Genomic DNA, 22,865 nt, shown 5'->3' on the forward strand with positions numbered 1-22,865 from the left:
TCTGTGTTTAGATTACTGCTTGCAATTAAACATTGTTTCTAACAAAGCTCTAATTAAGAGGTATGTTTACAGAAAACAACAGGAGTGGTAGAAACATCCTTTATTGCAATGAAGACTTTGGCAAAGCGTCGCTGTCACAGGCTGAAAGTAAACCACAACAACGCGCGTTCCGTGGGCGTTTGCAGCGAGCGCTGGCAGGAGAGGAGGGGCACTGCTGCACTCCCTGCTGCTGCTTCCCCCCGGCCACACTCTGCTCACGTGTGTGTGGCTCGGAGCCCTGCTTGCCGCCCCTGCCTCTCCTCTGGCGTCACACCTGCAGCTGGGCTTGGCTGGCTGCCCCCGCTGCTGCCCGCGGGCCGCAGAGCGGCTGCCCCCTCGGCGTCTGCAGTAGCGCCTTTGGAAAGGGGTGAAGTGGCTCTTGCTGCCACAGGCCCCGCACGGGCAGCCTCCTGCCTCACCCCCTGCCAGAAGCCTGGAGGCAGCCTGGCGCAGGCGCCGCGAACGAGCGATGCCTCCTGCCGCTCCCGCTGCCCCTGCCCCGTGCCCTGCCCCGCGCCCCGCACGGGCAGCGCTGTCCGGGGTCCGGGAGCCCGCAGCAGGGGACACTGCATGTGCGTGCGGAGGAGAGAGGCGCAGCATGGCGGCAGGGAGCAGTGGCGGTGGTAAGTGCCGAGGTCTCCCCGTTTGTGACCTCACAGTGGCTCCAGGGCAGCACTGGCCGGGGCAAGGGTGGGGCCATGCTGAGGTGTGTGAGTGCCAGAGGGAAAGGGCTCTGCTGGGGGCAAGAACGAGGCCAGTGATGTCCTGCCAGCTGCCGCCAGCGTCGCTGTGCTGAGGAGCCCAGAGACGGAGATCCACAGCTGCCATGGAGGAGAACAGATATCCTTCTGCTGCTCTACCTCCTCTGCTTTTTGCTGGTAGATCTCCTGCCTCTGCCCTGCCACAGCTGCCATAGTGTTAGCTCCCCCTGCGTGCATCTTCCCTTCCAGGCCTGGGCCGGGCCTGGGCGCGCCTGGGCCCCCCCGGCTGGGCGACAGGGAGGGCCTGCCCTAGCTGGGGTAGCTGAAGCTCCTTGGGGTGCTGCAACGCTGAGAGCACTCAGCTTGTTCCCCTGGGCCTTCCCACGTTGCCCTCCACTCAGTGTGCCCCTTTCTTCATCCTGGCTACCCCTTGTCTTCCTTCATGCCCTCCTCTTCTCTTTCTCTGGCCGTTTTCATCACTTCTGTCCTCACAGTCCCTGGGTGCAGAGCAAAAACAGCTTGCTGTGTGCCTCCGAGCCTGCTGCATCCGTAGAAGACAAGGATGTTCTAGAGCTTGAGAAAAGCCAAGTGCAAGCATTTTAAACCTCCTCCTTCCCTTACTAAAAGGCAGCGTTGTAGGGCAGAGTTTTCCTTAACCCGAGCTCGCATACGTGGTTTTTGTCCATCATTCAGGATGAGTTCAGGGATGGGAAGATCGATTTAGACAGCACGATGAAGCTGCTTACAAAAATGCAAATACCGTTTGATTACATGCACGTAAAACACGTTTTCAAGGTGAGCAGGACATGGATGAAGTAGTCAGATACGTTTAGAAGCCAAGCAACCCAAGTGTCCTATCTTCTGTGACTGGAAAGTGAATTTCATGCTAGTGTGATGTGCAACAGCAGAAAATCGTTTGCCTCTTTCAGATGATCCATTTCTGTGTAAAGCAGACAAATGAGCAGTTGCATTTGAATCACAGAACAGGATCATATCATCATTTAAGTTGGAATAAACCCTTAAGATGAAGTCCAACCATTGTCCTAACAGTGCCAAGCGCAGCACTGAACCGTGTCCCTAAGCACCACATCCCCACACCTGCCCTGAGGGGTGGTGACTCGCCCTCCTCCCTGGTCAGCCTGTTCAGTGCTTCACAGTCCTTTCACTGAAGCATTTTTTGCTAGTATCCGATCTAAATCTCCTCTGGCACAATCTGAGGCCTTTTCTTCATGGCCTTTCACTTGTTTGAGAGAAGAAACCAGCACCCAGGTAACACCATCTCTTCACCACACTAGAATAGTCTTGATTTGCATCTCACTTGAGAAGAACTCAAGCATCCTGTTTCCTGCCATCCAGCTTTTCTGTGATCAAGGTGACGAGCCCAGACATGCCTGCCTGATGCTGGCCAGAGCCACCTGAGTGACCTCCTAAAATCTGTTTGCCAGGAGCACAGTACTCAGCTGTCTGATCTGCTCAGGCTTCAGGTCACTGTAGGTTCAGCAGGTCTGGTCATTCTATTTTTGACTGTATCTCTCTTCCGAAGCATTTAAGATGTGTGCCCTAATGGGTCGAATTGCACTCAGACCTTTGGGAAAGGATGTGGCAATGTTGAGGAGCTTCTGCTGTTACTTGGTGGAGTGAACTACCATCACATAGCCTCAGTAAATAACTGCTGCAGAGTTTTGTGCCTTTGCACATAGCAGGTTTCTGTGCTCCTCGGGTCCCCTCTGCTGATTGCTCAAACCCCACGACTTTTAGCTCATCTATTTTTTTAAGCACAACATGCCTTTAGCTATTCTCTTTGCTAAGAGAATAGAGGTAAGTGCCTGTGTCTATAGGTGTGACTTAAAAAAAGAGCTCACAGAATGTTTTGAGAATTGGCTGACACTGTCTAGACTTGACAGAGGACAATTAATTATGGCAAGTGATAGGCAGGCAGGCAGAGGGAAGGAGTGATTCCCTCACTCTGCTTTGTTCCTCTCTCACTGCTCTTTGCCTAGGTGAGCCCATGTAGAGCCAGCAGTGCGAACTCAACCCTTGCTAAAGATGCTGCCTTGCACTGCATTGAGAGAGTTTGCAGCCTGGAGGATATTACGAGAATTTGAAACTATTTCTCGTTGTATCCTGTATTTTACTGTCTGACAGAGAGATATCAATTGTAGGTGGAGCAATTGGTCGAGGAAGTGACCTGCGCACAACAATTCTGATCTAGTTATATTTTAACAGTATCATCTGCTTAATGGTCTGACCTGGTTATCTGTAGCAGTGCTGGTAGGCATTCTTTGCTATTTAAGAGTATATTCAGTAGTTTTGGGGCTCAAGTTGCTCATCAATATAATGTGGGACAATAAAATGCAATCTGAAAGGAGATCCTACTTACTGAAAGGACAAAGAGCAATGGGCGTAAATTGCAGCAAAAGAGGTTCCGCCTCAACACAAGGGGGAACTACTGTAAGGGTCACAGAGCACTGGCACAGGCTGCCCAGGGAGGTTGTAGAGTCTCCTCTGGAGCCTCTCAAGGCCTGTCTGGGTGTGTTCCTGTGTGATCTGTGTTAGACAGGACTGTCCTGCTCTGTCAGGGGGGTTAGACTCGATGATCAGCTTGGATCCCTTCCAAACCCTAACATCCTGTGGTCCTGTGATCTTACTGGCACCACTGTAAGTATCTGTGCACTAGCACTTAATTGAATGATCATACATGGCAAAACCAACTTTATAGAAAGCACAGGCTTTAAAGTTTAATGTCTTTTTCTTGTCTATTCTGTTTGAATTTACTTTGCTGTAATGTTCCTTTGAGTAATGTCAGAATTGTGAACATGAAGGTTTTTAAGAATAATACATTGCCAGGTAATTTTCCTCCAGACTAAGTCTTTTTAAAAAGACACTTCTTTTTCTGAACAGCACACAGTTGATGTGCATTAATAAAAAACATGAAGAGCAAAAAGCTACCACCAGAAGTTGTATAACTGATGTGGGTTTTTTTTTATATTGACATGATGTTCATAAGACATTTGAAAAGCTTTTCTGTGTACTGCTATCGTTTGTATTTCATCAAAAGGCAACCGAGAGAGAAATCTCATTCAATTTTTTCCCCTGCTTCAGTGTGCATGTTCACCTCAGTGAACATCTCCAGAGTCTTGATAGATTGTTTAGCTCCAAAATAAGTTGGGATTTTCTTTTTCTATTTAACAGTTAAGAGTACATTTACAGCTTTCTTAAGGATGTTGCAATTTAGATTGAGGATAACAACCACAGATGTAGGAGTAGCTACAAGGGCTGGGGGTCTTCAGTCTGGAGAAGAGAAGGCTTCGAGGAGACTTTATAGTGGTCTTCCAGTATCTGGAAGTCTGGGGAGGGACTACTGACAAGGTCTTGTAATGACAGGACAAGGGGTAATGGTTTTAAACTGGCAGAGGGAAGATTCAAACTGGATATTAGGAAATGGTGCTTTCCATTGGGGGTGGTGAGACACTGGCGCAGGTTGCCCAGGGAGGTTGTGGAGCACAGAGTCAGCCCATGCAGTCTTTGATCACACTCAGTGATTCTGTGCTCCACAACCTTCCTGGAGGTGTTCAAGGCCAGGCTGGATGAGGAGTCACTCAAGAGTGCCTATGGCAGAGGGTTGGAACTGGCTGAGCTTTGAGGTCCCTTCCAACCTAAACCATTCTATGATTGCTCAAGTAGTAATGTGCATTTTTAACATCTGTACAGAATTATTTCCTTGCTGGTGATAATTATTAACATTCTCTTTCACAAACTCCAAACAAAGACTTCAGTGCAGATTGGTACAGCTTTTGGCTTAGAACTCATGAAATGTGCTTTTCTACTTTTGCTTATTCTAATGCATTCTTTTATTGTTGTACTTATTTAGACATCTCTCAGTAGGAACTGTACTGCATAGGAAGAAGCTGGCAATCTATCCTTAAGCTTTTATGGTGTCTCTTTCAAATTTATCTGATTTAGCAGAAAGGAAAAAAAAATCTTACTCAAAGAGCAGCCAGAGCTCAAGTAAGCCAGATCATGCTTGTGGATGCTTTTGGGGGAAGCTGTATAACAATAGTAGGTGCCATGCTGTTTCACGCTGAGAATCAGCCTCCTTGGTCATCTTAGTTTCAGAAGTTAACAACTAGGAATTTTGGTAATCTTCCAGTGTTAAGCTTTACAGAACCTTACAATCAGTGGTGATTTTCTGAATAATTTTGCCAGTAAATTTCAAATGTTAGTCTTAACTTGGCAACTTCTAAGAATCATGCAAGCTGAAGTTTTAGCAACCTCTCTATTTAACATTCACAATGAGATGTTCCATGTGGTAATTTTTAAAGGATAAACAAAATTGTTAAGACTGATAAAAAATTAAGTGGTAGAAGTGGTAAAAAAAAAAAAAGTAGTATTTTTCTGAAATTCTTCTGCCCTCTTGATTTTTCTGGTGGCTTTTATACTGAACAACTGAAATTAATGAACATGCTAACATTCTGTAAGCTTACAGTTAAAGAGTTGTGAAAGTGTGAATAATTTATCTGAGTTAAACATTCTGTCTGGTTAAGAATAGAACACAAAGTCATAGGTTGCTATAATGTATTTTATCTCCAAACTTTAATAATGCATTGAAAGACCTGGATCTCATGATAAGTTGGTCACTCTTAGGTTTTTAGATTAGTTTGCTACCTGTTGATGATCGGTTGAACTGACAGCATTGAGGGCATGATTTAAATTACTATTGGAGGGGTATTACATCAACCATATATTCTGCTCAATAATTACTATGCTGCAAATTTACTGCATAGCATCTAAGAGGTTTAGTATAACGTGTTTTAACGTTGCACATACATGATGCTGCAGTTGATTGTGACGGCTTAGGTGGTAACTATGTCATATTGCTCATTTTAATTAGTACAAAATACATTTAACATGCAAAGTCAAATAAAAGAGTCACATATAGAAGCAGAATGTAATTTGATGATGCATTGCAGTTACTGTTGCCTGAAGTGTCCTCTGTTGTTCTCAGTCATCTGACCAGTTAGAGTGGGTTTTGTGTATCTTTGTGTCATTAGAGATCTCTGTATTGGCTTTCCTGACTTACTCATTTACTTATGTTGCAGAAAACAATTGACAAGCGGAAAGAACGGAAAATTAACATGGAAGACTTCAGGGCAATTTATCGGACCATCGTACACAGACCTGAGTTTTATGAACTCTTCTGTGCCTACTCTCCAAATGGCAAAACTCTCTCTGACACTGAGCTGGCTGAATTCCTCAGAAGAGAACAATATGAGACTGAAGCTTGTGAAACAAGTGCCTTGGAAATTGTTTTGAAGTATGAACCCATCGAAGAAGGTATGTATAATTGAACTATTTGTTCCCTAGCTGTTATTCATTGTGCTTCTCTCAGTGACTGTGCAAATTGAATGGTCCAAAGAAAACTAATGTAAGCAATTACAGTGGTGCATGAGCTGTGAAACCTTCATAAACACTTGTGCAAAATGCTGATTTTTAAAAATTCAGGTCTCTAAGTATTGCAAATGTGATATAACAAGAAGCCATTGATAAAACACAAATGTACATAGGATATTAATCAGTAATAGCATACTACAATATTTACCAGACCCATCATAGAATCATAGAATCAACCAGGTTGGAAGAGACCTCCAAGCTCATCCAGTCCTACCTATCACATAGCCCTATCCAGTCAACTAGACCATGGCACTAAGTGCCCATCCAGGCTTTTCTTGGACACCTCCATAGAGGGCGAATCCACCACCTCCCTCGGCAGCCCATTCCAATGCCAATCACTCTCTCTGTCAAGAACCTCCTCCTAACATCCAGCTTATACCTTGAAACTGTGTCCCCTTGGGTGGGAGTGCAATGTGAGAAGGAATAGTAACAAGCAGACTGAGCATTCTGACCTTGGTTCCCACAGCTTCAGGATGCTTTATCTGGGAAGGAGAGATAAGTGGGCATCTGGTTAATAAGAAAAATCAGGCGTGATGTATGTAAAAGACTAGGTTGTTCTTGCCTAGATTATGCTACTGTGTAACACACTGGTCCAAAACCTACATGTAGATTGCTTCAACCAAAATACAATTATTGTACGGTAGATGAAGTAATGCAAACTTTAAAACAAGGAAAAAAATCACTGAAACAGGAACCATTATTAGGAAGGCAGATAGAGTATTTATTTATTTATTTGTTTGGCTTAGCTAAGTGTTGAAAAATAGTTTTTCTTAATTAATTGGAGGAATATAAATATTGCACTACAAAGATTAAGAAGAAAAAAGATCGGTTTGTTAGCAACTGATCTGTTCAGCATAAGAGATTTCCCTAGAGGGAATCAGCCATAATTAAATCAATAATAATGGATTAATGTTGTTTTCAATATTAAAATCTGCAGCCTGAGGAGATCATTTTTGAAGACTAGGAAATGTCAGAATTTAATGTCAGTAATTTAATTTGGTTTAACAAGTCAGGATTGTCATTCAAAACCACAATAAAATGAAAGTAAGCTTAGTCAAACAGATTCCATTTGAAAGCATATTTTTCAGCCAAGATCATTCTAGGTCCACTTGGAGATCATGGTAATTGTTACAGCATTGTGGAGAGAATAGAGCTTTTTGCTTAAAGTTTGATATAGTACTTCCATGTGGCCCTATTTAAGCACAAATGTATTCATTTTATAATAGAGTGCTCTCCAAGAATCATTTTTTTCCACTCGGTTTGGCTGTATTTGAGTGTCATATGGCAGAATGTTTAAAAACAGATTTCAAACAGGAAACTATCTTCCTAAGGATGTGTATCTACTGAGAAGGCTATAACCCTTTTTCTTCCCCAAGAAACCTTAGACAGTTACATTTTGATTTGCCCCAGTCTCAATACTGATTGGTAACAATAGCAAGAACTCATTAGAAATAGTCTTGTAAATGTGGCAGATCCTCAGCATCCTCAGTGGGCACAGCATCTGGTTATTAATCTGTCTGTTGATGTCATTAGCCATGTTTTCAAAGTGAAACCTATAATTAATTACTTGTGCTTCCCCAAGCCAAAATGACATTTCCATATCGTGCTCTGATCAGCTTCTGAGAGTGGGACTCTAAGCACAGATTTCAGCTATCGCAGAGCCGTGGAACTGCTCAGATGGAGAGACCTCAGGAGGGCTGCTGCTAAAGCAAGGTTAACACTGGGTTCAGACTAGGTTTCTCTGTACTTTTTTCCAGTCAAAAATTGAAAAGCCTTAAGGACAAAAATACACAGCCTTCCTCATATGCCCAGAAATAGCTTCCAAGAATGCTTGCAGGATGATTTCCCCAGGAATGAAAGTGAGGCTGGCCAAACTGGAGCTCCATGAACTGACTCACAGGATCATAGAATCGTTTGGGCTGAAGAGACCTTTAAAGGTCATGTAATCCAAGGCTCTTGCAGTGAACAGGGACATCTTCAACTAGATGAGGTTACTCAGACCCCTGTCCAGCCTGACTTTGAGTGTTTCCAGGGATGGGAAGTCTACCTTCTCTCCAGGCAACTGGTTGTGGTGTTTCATCACTCTCATCATAAAAAAATCTTCCTTATATTGTCTGAATCTATCATCTTTTAGTTTAAAACCATCAGCTCTTCTATTGCAAGGGACCCAATTAAAGTCCTCATCTTTTATTGCAAGTGTTGAAGAGCTGCAATGAGATCTTCACAAAGCCTTCTCTCCTCTGGATGGAGCAACCCCAACTCCCCCAGCCTGTCTTCACAGAATAAGTGTTCCATTCCTCTGATCATTTTTATGGTCCTCCTCTGTACCTGCTCCAACAGATCTATGCCATTGTACTGAGGAATCTATGCAGTATTCTAGGTGGGGTCTCACCAAAGTGGAGTGAAGGGAGAGAATCACCCCTCTCAACATGCTGGCCATAGTTCTTTTTAAGTAGCCCAGAATATGGCTGGCTTTGTGTGGCCCAGGACATGCTTGGATTCCGGGGCTGAGTGTAAGAAGCCCTTGCTCTTTTTGAAAATGAGTGCAACATTTGTTCTGCTCTAGTTATGGAAGCCACTCTTGATCTCCATAGCCTTTCAAAGATGACAGAGAATGGTTTGCAGTAGAATCAGCCTACAGTAGAACTGTCACTGTACTTCCAGAGGGCAGACTTTGACCTGTTTAGGAGTCTGATTGACAAAGACCCTTAGGAGGCAGTCCTGAAAAATGAAGTTCTGGGCCCCTCACTACAAGAGGGACTGGAGTGTGTCCAGAGAAGAGCAATGAGGATGGTGAAGGGCCTGGAACACCTGGCCTATGAGGAATGTTTGAGGGAGCTGGGAGTGCTCAGTCTAGAGAAGAAGCAGTTTAAAGGCTGAGGGGAGACCTTGTCACTCTACAAGTACCTGAAGAGATGCTGGAGCCAGGGGAGGTCCAACTTCTCCTTGGTGTCAAGCAATAGGACTAAAGAAGATGCTTTCAAGCTACACCAGGAGAGGTTCAGGCTGGATATTAGGAAATAATTCTTCACTGCAAGGGTTCTCAAGCATTGCAATGGTGGTGGAATCACTGTCCCTGGAGGTGTTTATCAGCATGTGGACCTGGCACTTACAGACACGGTTTAGTGCTAGGTCAAAGGTTGAACTGTAGCTAGCTCAGGAACAGTATGGAATACATTATTCTTCCTTTTTTATTGTATCATTGAAATGTGCAACAAGAAAATGCTGCATGAACAGATTTTTTGGGTGCGTGTACTAAAGCTTGCCTTTTTGGCTGAAGGAATCATTTAATGGAATTTTAGGATTAGACAAGTGGTGAATATATGATTCTCAGATGGGTCTTACTAACATGCAAATGTTAGTTTTGTTCTAGAGGAACCTTTGATTATCTCCCATTTTATTAGTAATTTTGAATAGAAGCACTGAGGCTTTATATGAGATTAAAGAAAAGATGCCAACCTAAAGCACATGAGGTTTTTAAAAGCTTGGTGTATATGCCTTGGAAAGAAAAGAGAAACAGCAACAGCAACAACCAAAAAAAGTCATCAAACAATTACTGCTTATTATTCAGTATCTGCGTGGATAGGATTAGAGGCACAGGGAGGATAAGAAGCTGCATCTCACTGTTATTTACAGTGTAGTGCCATTCAAAATCTGCACTCCTGTCTCTCTTTTCCTGCCAGGCAATACAAAGATAGGTCAAACATACAATTCTGTCTTGTAAAGCTTGCTTACCTTGTAAATATCAGCCTAAGCTTGACGCGTTTGTCAGCTGGAGAATTTGAGTAATTCAAGATGCATTTGTGAACCAAAATTCCCTTCAGCTGATTCCCAGGATATACATTCTTTTAAACTTGGTTTGTGTGTGCATGAGAGACGGAGCAAGAGCGAGAGCATACATTTGCTTTTGCTCTCTCCTTGTTTCATCTGCTGCAGTGTGGATCCTCCACAGGCCTCAGTGCTTTCTAGACAGGGAACATCTTATGAAAGCTTTCATTGTTTTCTTCCCATAAAGAAAGAAAAATACTTTCAAAGAAGTTCCAAGATAAAAGGGAAAAGAGAATGTAATAAACCCTAAGCAACCTGAGCATTTTGGCCTGCATCAGGAGTGGTGTGGTCAGCAGGAGCAGGGAGGTCATTCTGCCCCTGTACTCTGCACTGGTCAGACCACACCTCGAGTACTGCGTTCAGTTCTGGGCCCCCCAGTTTAGGAAGGACACTGAGATGCTTGAGCGTGTCCAGAGAAGGGCGACGAGGCTGGTGAGAGGCCTCGAGCACAAGCCCTACGAGGAGAGGCTTAGGGAGCTGGAGTTGTTTAGCCTGGAGAAGAGGAGGCTCAGGGGTGACCTTATTGCTGTCTGCAACTACCTGAGGGGTGGTTGTGGCCAGGAGGAGGTTGCTCTCTTCTCTCAGGTGGCCAGCTCCAGAACAAGAGGACACAGCCTCAGGCTGCGCCAGGGGAAATTTCGGCTCGAGGTGAGGAGAAAGTTCTTCACTGAGAGAGTCATTGGACACTGGAATGGGCTGCCTGGGGAGGTGGTGGAGTCGTCGTCCCTGGGGCAGTTCAAGGCAAGGTTGGATGTGGCACTTGGTGCCATGGTCTAGCCTTGGGCACTGTGGTAAAGGGTTGGACTTGATGATCTGTGAGGTCTCTTCCAACCTTGGTGATACTGTGATACTGTGATACTGTGATATAATGTGACCCAAGCCTTTTAAATACTGAGTTTATATCCATAGTTACTCTCTAACATGGCAATATTTGTATGTGTGGTAGAGCTGGAAGTCATCTTGCCTGGAAGAAATCTTGCCTGGAAGAATGTGCAAAAACATTACTTTAAAAAAATTATAGTATTAATAAGCTGTACTCCAGACTACCCAAAAGGGGAGGGGGAGAAAAAAACATTGAACTTTGTGAACAACAGGAAGCTACAAAGACAGACATTTTTTACTTTCTCCTTTTCCTTCTACACAAAATGGGTGATGTGTGCACCCTAACTACTGCTGAAGTATCTGAATGGAGAAAATGAGTGAAGTTTCTCTAGGGAAAAAAATGTGAGGCCTTGGTGAAAAGATCTTTTTCACTATAGAACAGTTGTGGACATAAAGTCCTGCTTCTTTTAATGTAGAAGCAGAAAATGTCTGCAGATGGTCAGGAAGCAGTATGACTGGGCCATGCATCAGACCTTAAAAAGCATTTTCTTCCACTCCTTTGGGTATCCTCTTCAAACAAAGAGAAGAGAGACTTCTAAAGAAACCCAGAGTGTTTTCTTTATTGGTAAGAGATGGGTGCATGGACAGTAGCAATATCAAAGAAATGATGCCTGTCTGTATCTTGAACTCTCAAAATGATGACATCCTACCTTCCAGTGAGTGCCAGGTCTCTGAAAGTTTCTTCCAGCAGATGGTATGCTATTTATGTTCATGTGATGCTGTTTTGCACATCTCATTTGGCGAGATAACACCAAATAGTGGTGACTTGGCAGTGCTGTGTGCAACCTAAATGATTCTGTGATTTCATAGAACATATGCTTCTGGAAATGTTACTGCACAGCCTCTTTTCCTGGTTACAGATACATCTTAGCATCTCAGACACTTGCTTGGAGTTTTGGTCGTTCTCCAAACCCAAGATGATGAATATAGCTGTATGCAGTTCAAGGGCAGCAAATACATTTCCCTGAAAAAAAATTGTAAGCCAATGAGGCTTATACATTGTAAGGGCCTGTAATAAGCTGTATCAAAATACAACTAATTGTGGTCCATTGATTAGAGACATGAGCTGAATATTTTACTGAAGCCAAAGAGCTTACATCTCGGCTAACAAAGTAACACAGATTTACTTTAGAGTGTTCCCGGGTTTAGGGGATTAAGCATATTTATCTTCTCTGAGAAACACTGTAGTTATCTTTTATCAGCAGCCAGGAAAGCACCAAAAATAATGCAGAAAATAAGCTAAACTTTGGCAAGTCAGTATTTTTCACTTATCTACTAATCATGTAAGAATTGTTAGTAAAGAAAAAATACACACGCTGAGGGGAAAAGGCAAAAAAAAAGGTTTTACTGGCCCAACTTTTAATTACAGAAAGAAATACACAAAGCAGGACAAACAATCAGAAATGCAAAGCAGATACTATTGATGGAAATGTTTCTCTTCAAAGGAATTAAGCCTACAACTAAAGTAATTCATTACAGATAAAGCGTACAGGATGAATGCATTCTGTTTTGAGCAACCTCTAAAAATTTTGAAAGCATGTTTTAAAGAGCCAGAAGGTAGAAACTTAATCCTATGGCTACAAGTTAAAGCAATACAACATACAGCATATAGCTATCAAGAGTCACAAGGGTAATAATTAGTCCTTCTGCAAGTGAGTTAGTTTAAAAAGCACTGAGGGAAGTCTTGATGTACTACCTAAGTACAATCAGGTGGCAGTATTATTAATAAGACCAGAGTGAAATCTCAGCCACAAATGTGGAAGCAACAGGCTAGGATATGATTAAATGACTTAATGAGGTCAGTGAATACAAGTTGGCAAAGAAGAGTTCTTAGAAAACTGACTGTTGTAATGGTCTAGCTCAAACCTGCCTGCTCCCCCAGCAACGAGGCGAGGGGAAGAGTGACACACAAAACTCAGGGCTGAGATACAGAAAGAAGAGTTTCAAAACATGAGATATCATAATCACAATTCATAATTGCCTTAACTAATAATCTAATTGTTCTGATAGTACAATGCCTGATTACTTTAATTTAGCCTATTTGCAGATGAAGCACAGTGAAATACACAGGGGGGAGAAAAGCCCAGCATAAACCAGAAAATCCAAACCAGCAGCTGCCCTACTCCCATTCATTCTGCCGCCAAGACTTCAGATAGCTGCCCACACCCAAGAACCCCAAACCCACAAGCAGCAACCAGAACAGGAAGCCTCTCATGTTGCAGTCTGAACTTCAAGCCCCATAATACTTTGCTCCAGTTAGCATTTCATTTTCTGAAGCTGGCATGACTGCAGCATGGTATGAATAAGAGCAGCAGGTCCAATTCAGTCCATGACACTGTGTAACAAACCTGGCCAATACAGGCTAGCTTTGGAAATGTGTAAAGAATGGATAGTGAGTAGAAAGAGTGGGGAAGTTCAAATGTAACACAATCAAATGTTTTAGAAAGTGACTATCCAAAGAAATAGACAGCAGGTGGTTATCAGGAAAAAAAGAAAGAAAAAAAAAAGAGAGCAAAAATTAATATGTGATCATCTTTTGGGAGACAAAGATGAGTAATACTTCTCCAGAGCATTCCATGGATTCCATGAAGCTATAGTATCCATGTTTCCTCTATGAGAGAGTAACAGAGATGATGGGCAGAAGGAAAAACATGTTTTAAATACTGTCTTGCATTCTAAAAAGCAAGGTAAGGAAGCAGGCAAACTAAGGAAGCAAGTCATTAGAAAATTACACTAAGTCATCAATGACAAAGTCCAGTGAAAGGCTACGCTGAGAGTTGTGTTGGGATGCAGAATTAATGATGTCATTAATAAGCTGGGTGGTGGAACAGAAGTTCATGTTATTGAATCTAGTTTTGACACTAGAGCTTCAGTTATAATAGGGAATCAATTTAGAAGTTGAAGTGATCTTGTTAAATTGATAATATGGAAAAGAATGGAACCTAAGAAGGAGAAGCACTACGTTCAATTTAGGGTGTGAAACACGAAGAAGGAAGTTCACCAGATGAAAACAGTTAGAGAAGAACACAGAGAATCAGAATTCTAAGGAAACCTCATCTAAAAAGAAAGCTGTACTGAGTGGAATTGTTTCTTTTGGAAAGCACTGGAGCGAGGGGAAGCGTAACAGCAGTCTTCACATGCAGATAAGAGAGGATTAGTTTGTTCTGTTTTGTGTCACTGTGTTGTTTTGTTGGGTTTTTTGGTCAGAAGTTTGTATACATTGACCTCTCAGTTACTGTTAACAGAAAGTAATCTTGGATTACTTACTGCTTGGTGATTGCTAGCTTACTGTGGTGGCAATAGCAAGGGTATTTTAAAGGCAGACCAGCGCAAAATCCTTTACTGATTCAACTAAGCTATGTTTTGAAACAAAACTGACTTCTGAGATTAAATCATTTGCAAAATTGTTTCATCTGAAGCATGAGATTGGAGCAGCAGTTGGCAGTATAAAGGATCTGTTTGTCATTAAACCAGTTAAAACCAAAACAAACGGGATGACTATCGCTGGTCTGGAGACCATTAGCACATTTTGTTATCAGTGTAGTAACATAATACTCTTGATTTGCAATTCATCCTGGCCATTTATTTTCCTAAGATACTATTTTTATTTCAGACACTTCTAGTGTAAACATTATTTGACCAGTATTTATTTGGAATTTTCCACCACTGAGGAAGATATTTGGTGCTAAGAAACAGTTTCTGCAGGAAATTTCTTTGCAAACTCTGACTGACATTGTGGAGAACAATTCCTGTTCTTTCTGCGGAAGATGCTCTTTGTGCCTTGACTGGCATGTCACTAAACAACAAATATTCTCCTTTATATTTAATTAGGACTACTGCTAACTCTTCTAATTGGTGTCCACAGAAGAATTAAAAAGTCAGAGCACCTTTCTTTCCTCTTGTAATTTTGAACTGCAGCAATTCATCTCCAGAACTGCACACATGTGATGTTTGTCTTTACACTGCTTGTGATGAAGTTCGAAAGAGCAGGAAAGTGTAATGCTGTACAAACCTGGGCATTGTTCAGAGTTGGCTGTTAAATAATTTATAAGTACACACTTAGTTTCACAGCAGTAATTTTTTGCTTTCTTCTTTGCTCAGTGAGGAAAAGAAGGCAGATGTCATTTGAAGGATTTGCAAGGTACATGAGCTCAGAAGACTGCTCAATATTTAGAAAGGACCAGAGGACTGTCTACCAAGATATGAGCCACCCATTGTGTGACTATTTTATTTCGTCTTCTCACAACACCTACTTGATATCTGGCCAGCTGGTAGGACCCAGCGATTTGTGGGGATATACCAGGTATCTCATATTCTAAACATTCTTTGGCTTGCTTGCTTGCTTTTTGCTTTTCCCACTAAATCACATATAATCCTGCTTGGCAATAAGGCAGAAATCCATCGCAGATACATTTAGCAAATGTGAGTGTGGGGTTTCATTTGGTGTGTACACTTGTCAATATGTTTGCCAAACTATCTGTTCACAGTCTGGAAACAATCTATTTTTTTTAACTTACATCTCAAATAATCTACCTCCCAGCAAGTGAAGTCTATAGTATGCTGCAGGGTATATGATAAAATTAGTTTTTAATCTGAGGACATGCAAAAATATGTAAGTCCTTGAAATAAGTGTGAAATTCTGATCAATATTCAGGGTGTAAGTGGACTATGCCAAGGTTATCTGTGATCAGTGTATGTTGCAATGTGCTCAGTTCAGAAGTAACTACAAGAACGACAAATATTGACACTATAGGAGGCAGGAGGGAGAAGAAACTTTGTCTGTCAATGTCCAAAGAGGAGAAAGAATCCAGGATGCTTTATTGCTATGACACACTTAGAATAAATGATCAGGGAAGGAGAAAATGGGTTATGTAATAAAGGCAATAGGGAGAGGGGCAGAAAGCATGAATCTGGCACACAGTAGTCCTATCACTTTGTATTACTTTAGTGAAGTGACAGAAATTGGAACCATCTTCTATCTAAACTTGTGTTTCTTTGTTCTCTGGGTATTCTATAATGGCTTGCAGCCATCAGGAACAACAGTGGATTTAGTTCTAACTGCATTGAAAATAGTATGACATTAGTACTGCACTGCTTAAAGTAATTGCAGAGAGGGTGTAAAACTCCTTCTCTTCCTCTGCATCTACCTTTGGCTTAAAGAAAATATAAAATCAATAAGATTAGATTTATAAGATAAAATAAGCTCAAGCATCCTTGAGATATCTTTAGATGCAAAGGACAGCATGTAAAAGACAGATTGATAGGAAGGCAGGTAGAGCAGCTTACATGAAATGTTTCAGTTAGTAACAAGCCAAATATTAGAATGTCTGAGACCTTTAAGGAGTAGCATTACAGAATCACAGAATGCTAGGGGTTGGAAGGATGTCAAAAGATCTTCAAGCCCAACCTCCCTGCCAGAACAGGATCACCTAGGGCAGGTCACACAGGAATGAGTCCAGGCCTTGGAGTGTCTCCAGAAAAGGACACTCCATGACCTCTGTGGTCAGCCTGTTCTACATTAAATTTAAAGCATTGGAGAAACTCTGTTGTGCCCTCATAGAAATAAGGCAGCAGGGAGAAGAACTGAGTTACGTAAATAGGTAGCTCAGCCTGATTCTGTAATGGAAATGCTGCCATTTGAAAGTAAAATCATTCTCAAGCTTGCAGACAAATCCTGGAAAAGTAATCAAAATGGCCTTCTAAACATTTAGTTTTCTATTTTAAGTGTCAGTTTGCTCTCACTCCAAAATTCTTTCATTGAAATATTTGATGATCATTTTTAGTCTCTTAAGGTTCTCCACATAACCCACCTTACTTCTTAACCCTCTACTACAGTTTATCGCCTGCTGTGTCAAAGAACAGAAAATATAGATCTGTCTCCTATCTGTGTAGTTCAGTAGGATTCATTTCCTTTTGTGATGCAAAAGGGTAATTTTCCAATACACTTGTAGTAAGAAGTACAGAGGCTTGTGTAAGGAGGTGTGGTACCTTTCTTCTAACTGTACTTTTTTTGTTGTTTGCTTTTGAAGTGCTCTCTTGAAAGGATGTCGTTGCCTGGAAATTGACTGCTGGGATGGCCCAAACAATGACCCTGTTGTGTACCACGGTCACACTCTAACTAGCAAAATTCTGTTTCGTTCTGTGATCCAAGTGGTAGACAAGTACGCATTTGTGGTACGTACACATGTGTAGGGTTGTGCTTATCTATGTGTGTGTTGGTTAAAATGACGGTGACTAACAAATGCCAGGGCATCATGGTTGCTTTCAGAGATTCTCCAGGTGAAAAAAGATATGGAACAGAGCAAGTGCTTGTGGCAGCTGGTAGTACTGAAACAAGTTATGGAGAAAGTCTGCTACCTCTTCTTAGTATCTTTGCAAACATTTTTTAAGGAATGGTGAAAGTATTTTGCTCATAAGGATTATAAACCAAACTTGCTGCAAGGAAATCAGAAGATCTTACTCATCTTGTCAGGTGGAATTTTCAGTTGGGGTCATTTAGGCAAGGATGAATATAAAGTGAACTACTTCAGAATCAGTTTAATGCTTTAATCCTTCTTTCTACATTTTAATATGTTATTTTACATGTTTGTCTGTTGCTACCACTCTGTCTTCTGTGCTTGAATTTATGAAATAGAGGAAATGGTTTGATTAGAGCTGAGTTGGAGACTTTGTTTTTCATTTGCTCTCTTTTTATTTTGAAATCGAGGCCTGATGAAGGTTACCATCTACAGCTGTCTTTTAGTCAAATGACCTGTCAGGGCAATGCCTCCTCTGGCTGGCTTTGGCAAGGCAGTGAAAGCTGGACAGCTTTTGGCATTCTATCAGTCTTTTGTATAGGTTTCTGGCAAAACTCCTACTCAAACGAAGCCCTGGATAGCTGTCAAAGTAACTCTTGCATTCTAGGTCAGCATTATGTGTGTAAATGCATATTCCTATGATTGGCAGGTATATTGATTTTTATACATATGTACTTATAGCCTTCTCAGGGTTAAGCAAATGCATTTTTTTCTGCTCTGATTTCTATATAAAACTGAATTAAAAAAAAAACATAATGAAAAGAGAAATGTGATTTTAGTTCACTGTCACAACCTCTCCTCTTTTTACTAATACATAACATATTGCACATAACTGTAATATAGACCTCATCTAACAGGCACAAGTTGCCATGGAATGATAAAATCACAGTAGGCAGTGGTTCACACTAGCTGTCCATCCAGGCTAAGGTGTGCTTCTAATAGTGGTCAGTAACAAATACTCAGGGGAAAAGTGTAAAACCAGGGTAACCGTAAAATGGCACTTCCCATAGACAGTTTGGGTCCTGCCTAAGCAAAGATTTCATTCAGAGTACTTGTTTCTAGTAGCTACCAGTATTACTGGCAACTTCAGAGATGTATTTACACCATCTAAGTGGACATGTCTCGTTTGAGCTGGTCTTTAATTTTTGCTCAATTTCCTGTTTCCTTTGTCTTGCTTCACTACTGTGATGAAGTCTAAAGAGCCCCAAGGGAAAAAATAGTTTGTTCATGCAAAGCAATGAGTTCTGAGGAAACTATACGGGCTATGCCAGCATGAAAAGAAGTCAGCTAAAATCTGTCATAATTTAAAGCAGAAGGCATTTAATTCTGGTAGATTCTGTTGGTTGCAATTTTAGTATCTGATATTACGTTTTAAACCCAACCCCAAACAATTGTCTTCTCACAACAACACCTTGAAACCAACGAGGAAAATTCTGTGCATGAAGCAAACCCTGTCCCTCGAGGCACAGAAATATTTTACACCTGTGTCATTTAACATAAAATAGTGCCTGAAGTTTATGTTTAGCTGAAAGCCAGTTTTGCCTTGTTTGTGGTTGCCTTTTCATTGCCCTTTAAAATAGAAGCTAGCCACTATAGCAGCTATCACTGAAATATGTCAGGTGTCAACTTAAAGGTAGTGATCATAGAATTACAGAATTGTTTCGTTTGTGACAAAGCTTCCAGCTCCTTCCTACAGGTACATGAAAATTACAACAAATTTGTTATGTGGTTTTCTTTTCCCTTATTTTTGCTTAGTGAAATTAATTTTCAAGCACATAGTCAGTGGATCTAAGAAATGCATCAACCCAGTGTGATAGTTCCCTGGTAGGATGACTTAATCAATAGACTTTTCAGAGGAGCTATTACACAGCATCTCAGTGCCAAAGTAGCAGCAGATACTAGGCCTGAAGAACTGCACTTTTCTTTAATTTTGAAGAGCATCAGAAGGCTCAGTGTTGATGTTTTAGAATGTTTTAAGTCTCCTTTGACATAACTAGAATAGTTTCTTATGTTTTAGCGTGTCTGGGAGGTTTTACCTCATCCTCCTTTCTTGGCAAATGACGCTCTAATTGCATTTGTTCTGTAGGAGTTCATTTCTGAGAACAGCTGTTTCAGGCACTCAAAGCCAGTGCATCGTTCTCTGGCAGTGTTGTGTATGAGCTGAGCCATTAACTCCATGTGAAACTCTGCTTTCTGCTCCCAGGCTCTGTTCTGCCCTCTTCATTGGGAGCAGCCTGAGTTCTGGTTGATTTAACACATCTTTTCTCTCTGCTGTCTTTACATCCAGCATTAATCAGTCTGTTAAATGCCACTGATAGATTATTTCCTAAGGATCATTGGGCAAATACCCTTCAATATGCACTTTCCAAAGATCACCACGATTATTACTTGGTTTCTTTAACGAGGTATTGTGTCCCTAACTGATCTGAATTTGATTTCTCTGGTTGGGTTTTTTCACCTCTCCATACTCGTAGCCTGCTTTAAGCCATACTTAACTTCCTGAGGATGGTTTGGGGTTTTTTGTTTGTTTCTTTTTTTTTTTCCCTTCAGCTGTGCTTTCTCTTTTCCATAAACACTGTAAAATCTTTTTTTGTTGTGTTACTAAGTTGAAATCACACAGAAGCACAGAACATTAGGGATTGGAAAGGACCTCAAAAGTTCATTGAGTCCAAGCACCCTCCCAGAACAGGATCATCTAGAGTAGGTCACACAGGAGCCTGTCCAGGTGGGTGGGGAGTGTCTCCAGAGGAGGAGACTCTACAACCTCTCACAGTATCACAGTATCACAGTATCACAGTATCACCAAGGTTGGAAGAGACCTCACAGATCATCAAGTCCAACCCTTTGCCTGTTCCAGGGCTCTGTCACGCTGACAGTGAACAGGTTTTCCTTGTGTTCACGTGGAACCTCCTGTGCTCCAGCTTGCACCCATTGCTCCTTGTTCTGTCATTGGCTATCACTGAGCAGAGCCTGGCTCCATCCTCCTGATGCTTGCCCTCCGCATCTTTACAAACATGACTGAGGTCACCCCTCAGGCTCCTCTGCTTCAGGCTAAAGAGCCCCAGCTCCCTCAGCCTTTCCTCAGAAGGGAGATGTTCCACCTCCTTCGTTGTCTTTGTGGTTCTGTGCTGGGCTCCCTCCAGCACTTCCCTGTCCTTCTTGAACTCAGACACCCAGAACTGGACCTGTATTCTGAAGGTTTAGAAAGTAAAGGAAAACAGAGATCACCAGAGGGAATTCTGTAAGACATTTTGTCAGTATCTTTTAATATATACCAATGGAAGCACATAAATTGTTTTTACAGGCATCTGACTATCCAGTTGTACTGTCTTTGGAGAACCACTGCAACCCAGAGCAACAGGAAATAATGGCAGACTATTTACAATCTATTCTTGGTGACAGACTTCTTACTTCAACACTTGGCGATACAGTGGTGACCGAGCTACCGTCTCCTGAGGTAATAACACTGCATTTTTCTCTCTGAAAGGCAGGGGAAAAAACCTGGAGGGGTGGGTTTTTTAATCTTTTGAAAGTGAATTTATGAAGTTGCTCATTTGGTGTATAAATAGATTTCATGTGGCAACAATTACACAACATTAAAAACACCCCACCAACCCAATGACAAAAAACACAGGGAAATATAAAGATGAAGAAAAGGCCAAAAATATTAATCATGTGCATTGATAGGGAAGGTTTTGTTTAAAGGACAATTGCCTTCAGTGAAGTGCTGAAGCATGAATTTGTTAAAAGCTGATGTACTAGCATTAGGTCTTGCACCTTTCTGGTGCTTTGGGTGCTTTGAAAGATTTATTTTAGGTACAAAGAGAGTTTAGTAAAGTTTGTGGGTTGCAGTTATATGGAAAGATGGCAGCTGTGGTAATGTCTCTTCCTATCTTGAACCATATTTACTAACACCAAATAAACTTGCATATCAAATACTGAGGAGCAACACTGAAATTACTCTGGTTTTATAAAAGCAAACTATTACTTAATGTAAATTAAGTTATCATGTGGCTCATGTAGTCTAGTCCTATGTTGGAGACATGATAGTCTAAACACAGAAAAGAAGGAGCTCCTGAAGGAAATCTCAGGGAAGAAAGAAACTTACAATTCATGGAAGAAGGGATTGGTCACTTGGGAGAACTACAGAGAATTAGTCAGGGCTTGTAGGAAGGTAACAAGGAAGGTCAAAGCCCTCTTGGAACTGAAGCTGGCAAAGGAAGTAAAACAGAACAAAAAGGGCTTCTTCAAACACATCAGTAGAAAAAGGAGGCCCAGGGAAGGTGTGGGGCACTGCGGAACGGGGAGGCAGCCCAAGAACTGAGGATGGAGAAAGGCAGAGTTGCTGAACGCTGCTTTTGCTTCAGTCTTTACACCTAAGGCTGAACTCCCCTGTGTACATCTGTGATCCTTTAAAGATGGTAGATTTATACACAGGAAACCATTGTAGAAGCACTGCTGAATCTGAGAGCTATGCAACACCTGATTAGTTTTCTTTAGTTAAATAAGATAGTGTGTTATAAGGAGCATCTTCAGTGTTTCTGTTGACCTGTAAGGTCAACCTATTGAAGCTAAACTGAACAATCTTCTCTCCCTCTGTGAAACAGGACTTCTGGTGGTTTAGGTTTAAAAGAAGAAATGAAGCACACATTTTTGAGGAACATTATGTTTTGAACCAAAACTTTAAACCCCTCATTTTAGTATGTCTGCTTTCTGCTAATTTATTTTCCTGCTCCTTAGCTTGAAATAATTTTCTGAACTGTAAGCACATCATTGAAATGCAAGCCTGAATCTACATTTTTTTTGTCAACAACAATGTTGATGGAGCTGTTTCATCAACGTCTGTTAGTGCATAAAATTCTCTCTTCCTCAATGTGTTTCTCCCTAAGGCAGTGTTTCTCAGCTGGTGGCTTGAGACCCCTGGGATATAAAGTCAGAAGAAGCAATTAGATGGGTGTTGAAAATTTTATTGCAAGCTAAACCAAATAAATTTCTATTGCTCTGGTCTCTGCACATGAGTTTCTTTCAAGAGCAAAGGATATCTGATTTTTTTGATCTCTTGTAAAACAAATAGAAGCACACAGACAAACCAGCTGTTTAGTCTTGTCACTGCTATTGCTGATAATATTTTATACCTTTTATATTCTCTCCGATCACTGAAACAGGGAGAGTGCAAATAGAAATGTGGGAGGAAAACACTGTCAAAAGGAAAGACAAAATAAAGAGAGGTACTTTCCATAAAACATTTGTCATGGAAAGACATTTTGAAGTTGTGTATCCAAATGATGTGCTGAAATATTAGCATAACATTCTATTTCCATAGCAATGTTGGCAGCAGTATACTTAGTACATCTCCATACACTTAGTAAGCCAAGCTATGCTTTTTAGATTGTGGCATTACACTTGTTGATACCACACTGCCCAGTATAACTCTGCAACTTGGAAAACTGTTCTGTAAAAAAACCCCAACTCTATTAAATATGAAGGTTTGCTCTAAAGCTTTCCAAAGCATAGCTTCATTTAGTCCAATAGCTGTCCAAGGATTGCATGTCCTCTGTAGCAACCACAAAACCAGCGCACCGCATCTGAATCAGCCAGCCACTGAATCACAGTTACTTTCCATGCAATATGACCTTTACCATATGTTTACTGTGATATAGGGAATTCA

The 22,865-nt window shown here is 41.5% G+C and overlaps 1 protein-coding gene across 1 annotated transcript in view; it reads left to right on the top strand.

Annotated features, from left to right (window-relative positions):
* Positions 1 to 865: 865 nt before the first annotated feature.
* PLCZ1 (phospholipase C zeta 1) overlaps positions 866 to 22,865 on the top strand; it is a 49,207-nt gene continuing 27,207 nt past the window's right edge. The window contains exons 1-6 of the mRNA XM_064155585.1: positions 866 to 879; positions 1,412 to 1,535; positions 5,840 to 6,074; positions 15,003 to 15,204; positions 16,931 to 17,075; positions 20,502 to 20,654. Coding sequence (XP_064011655.1) covers positions 866 to 879; positions 1,412 to 1,535; positions 5,840 to 6,074; positions 15,003 to 15,204; positions 16,931 to 17,075; positions 20,502 to 20,654 — 873 coding nt within the window. The remainder of the gene's footprint in view (positions 880 to 1,411; positions 1,536 to 5,839; positions 6,075 to 15,002; positions 15,205 to 16,930; positions 17,076 to 20,501; positions 20,655 to 22,865) is intronic.

Source organism: Pogoniulus pusillus, chromosome 15 (genome assembly GCF_015220805.1).
Source record: "Pogoniulus pusillus isolate bPogPus1 chromosome 15, bPogPus1.pri, whole genome shotgun sequence".
NCBI classification, from domain to species: Eukaryota; Metazoa; Chordata; class Aves; order Piciformes; family Lybiidae; genus Pogoniulus; species Pogoniulus pusillus.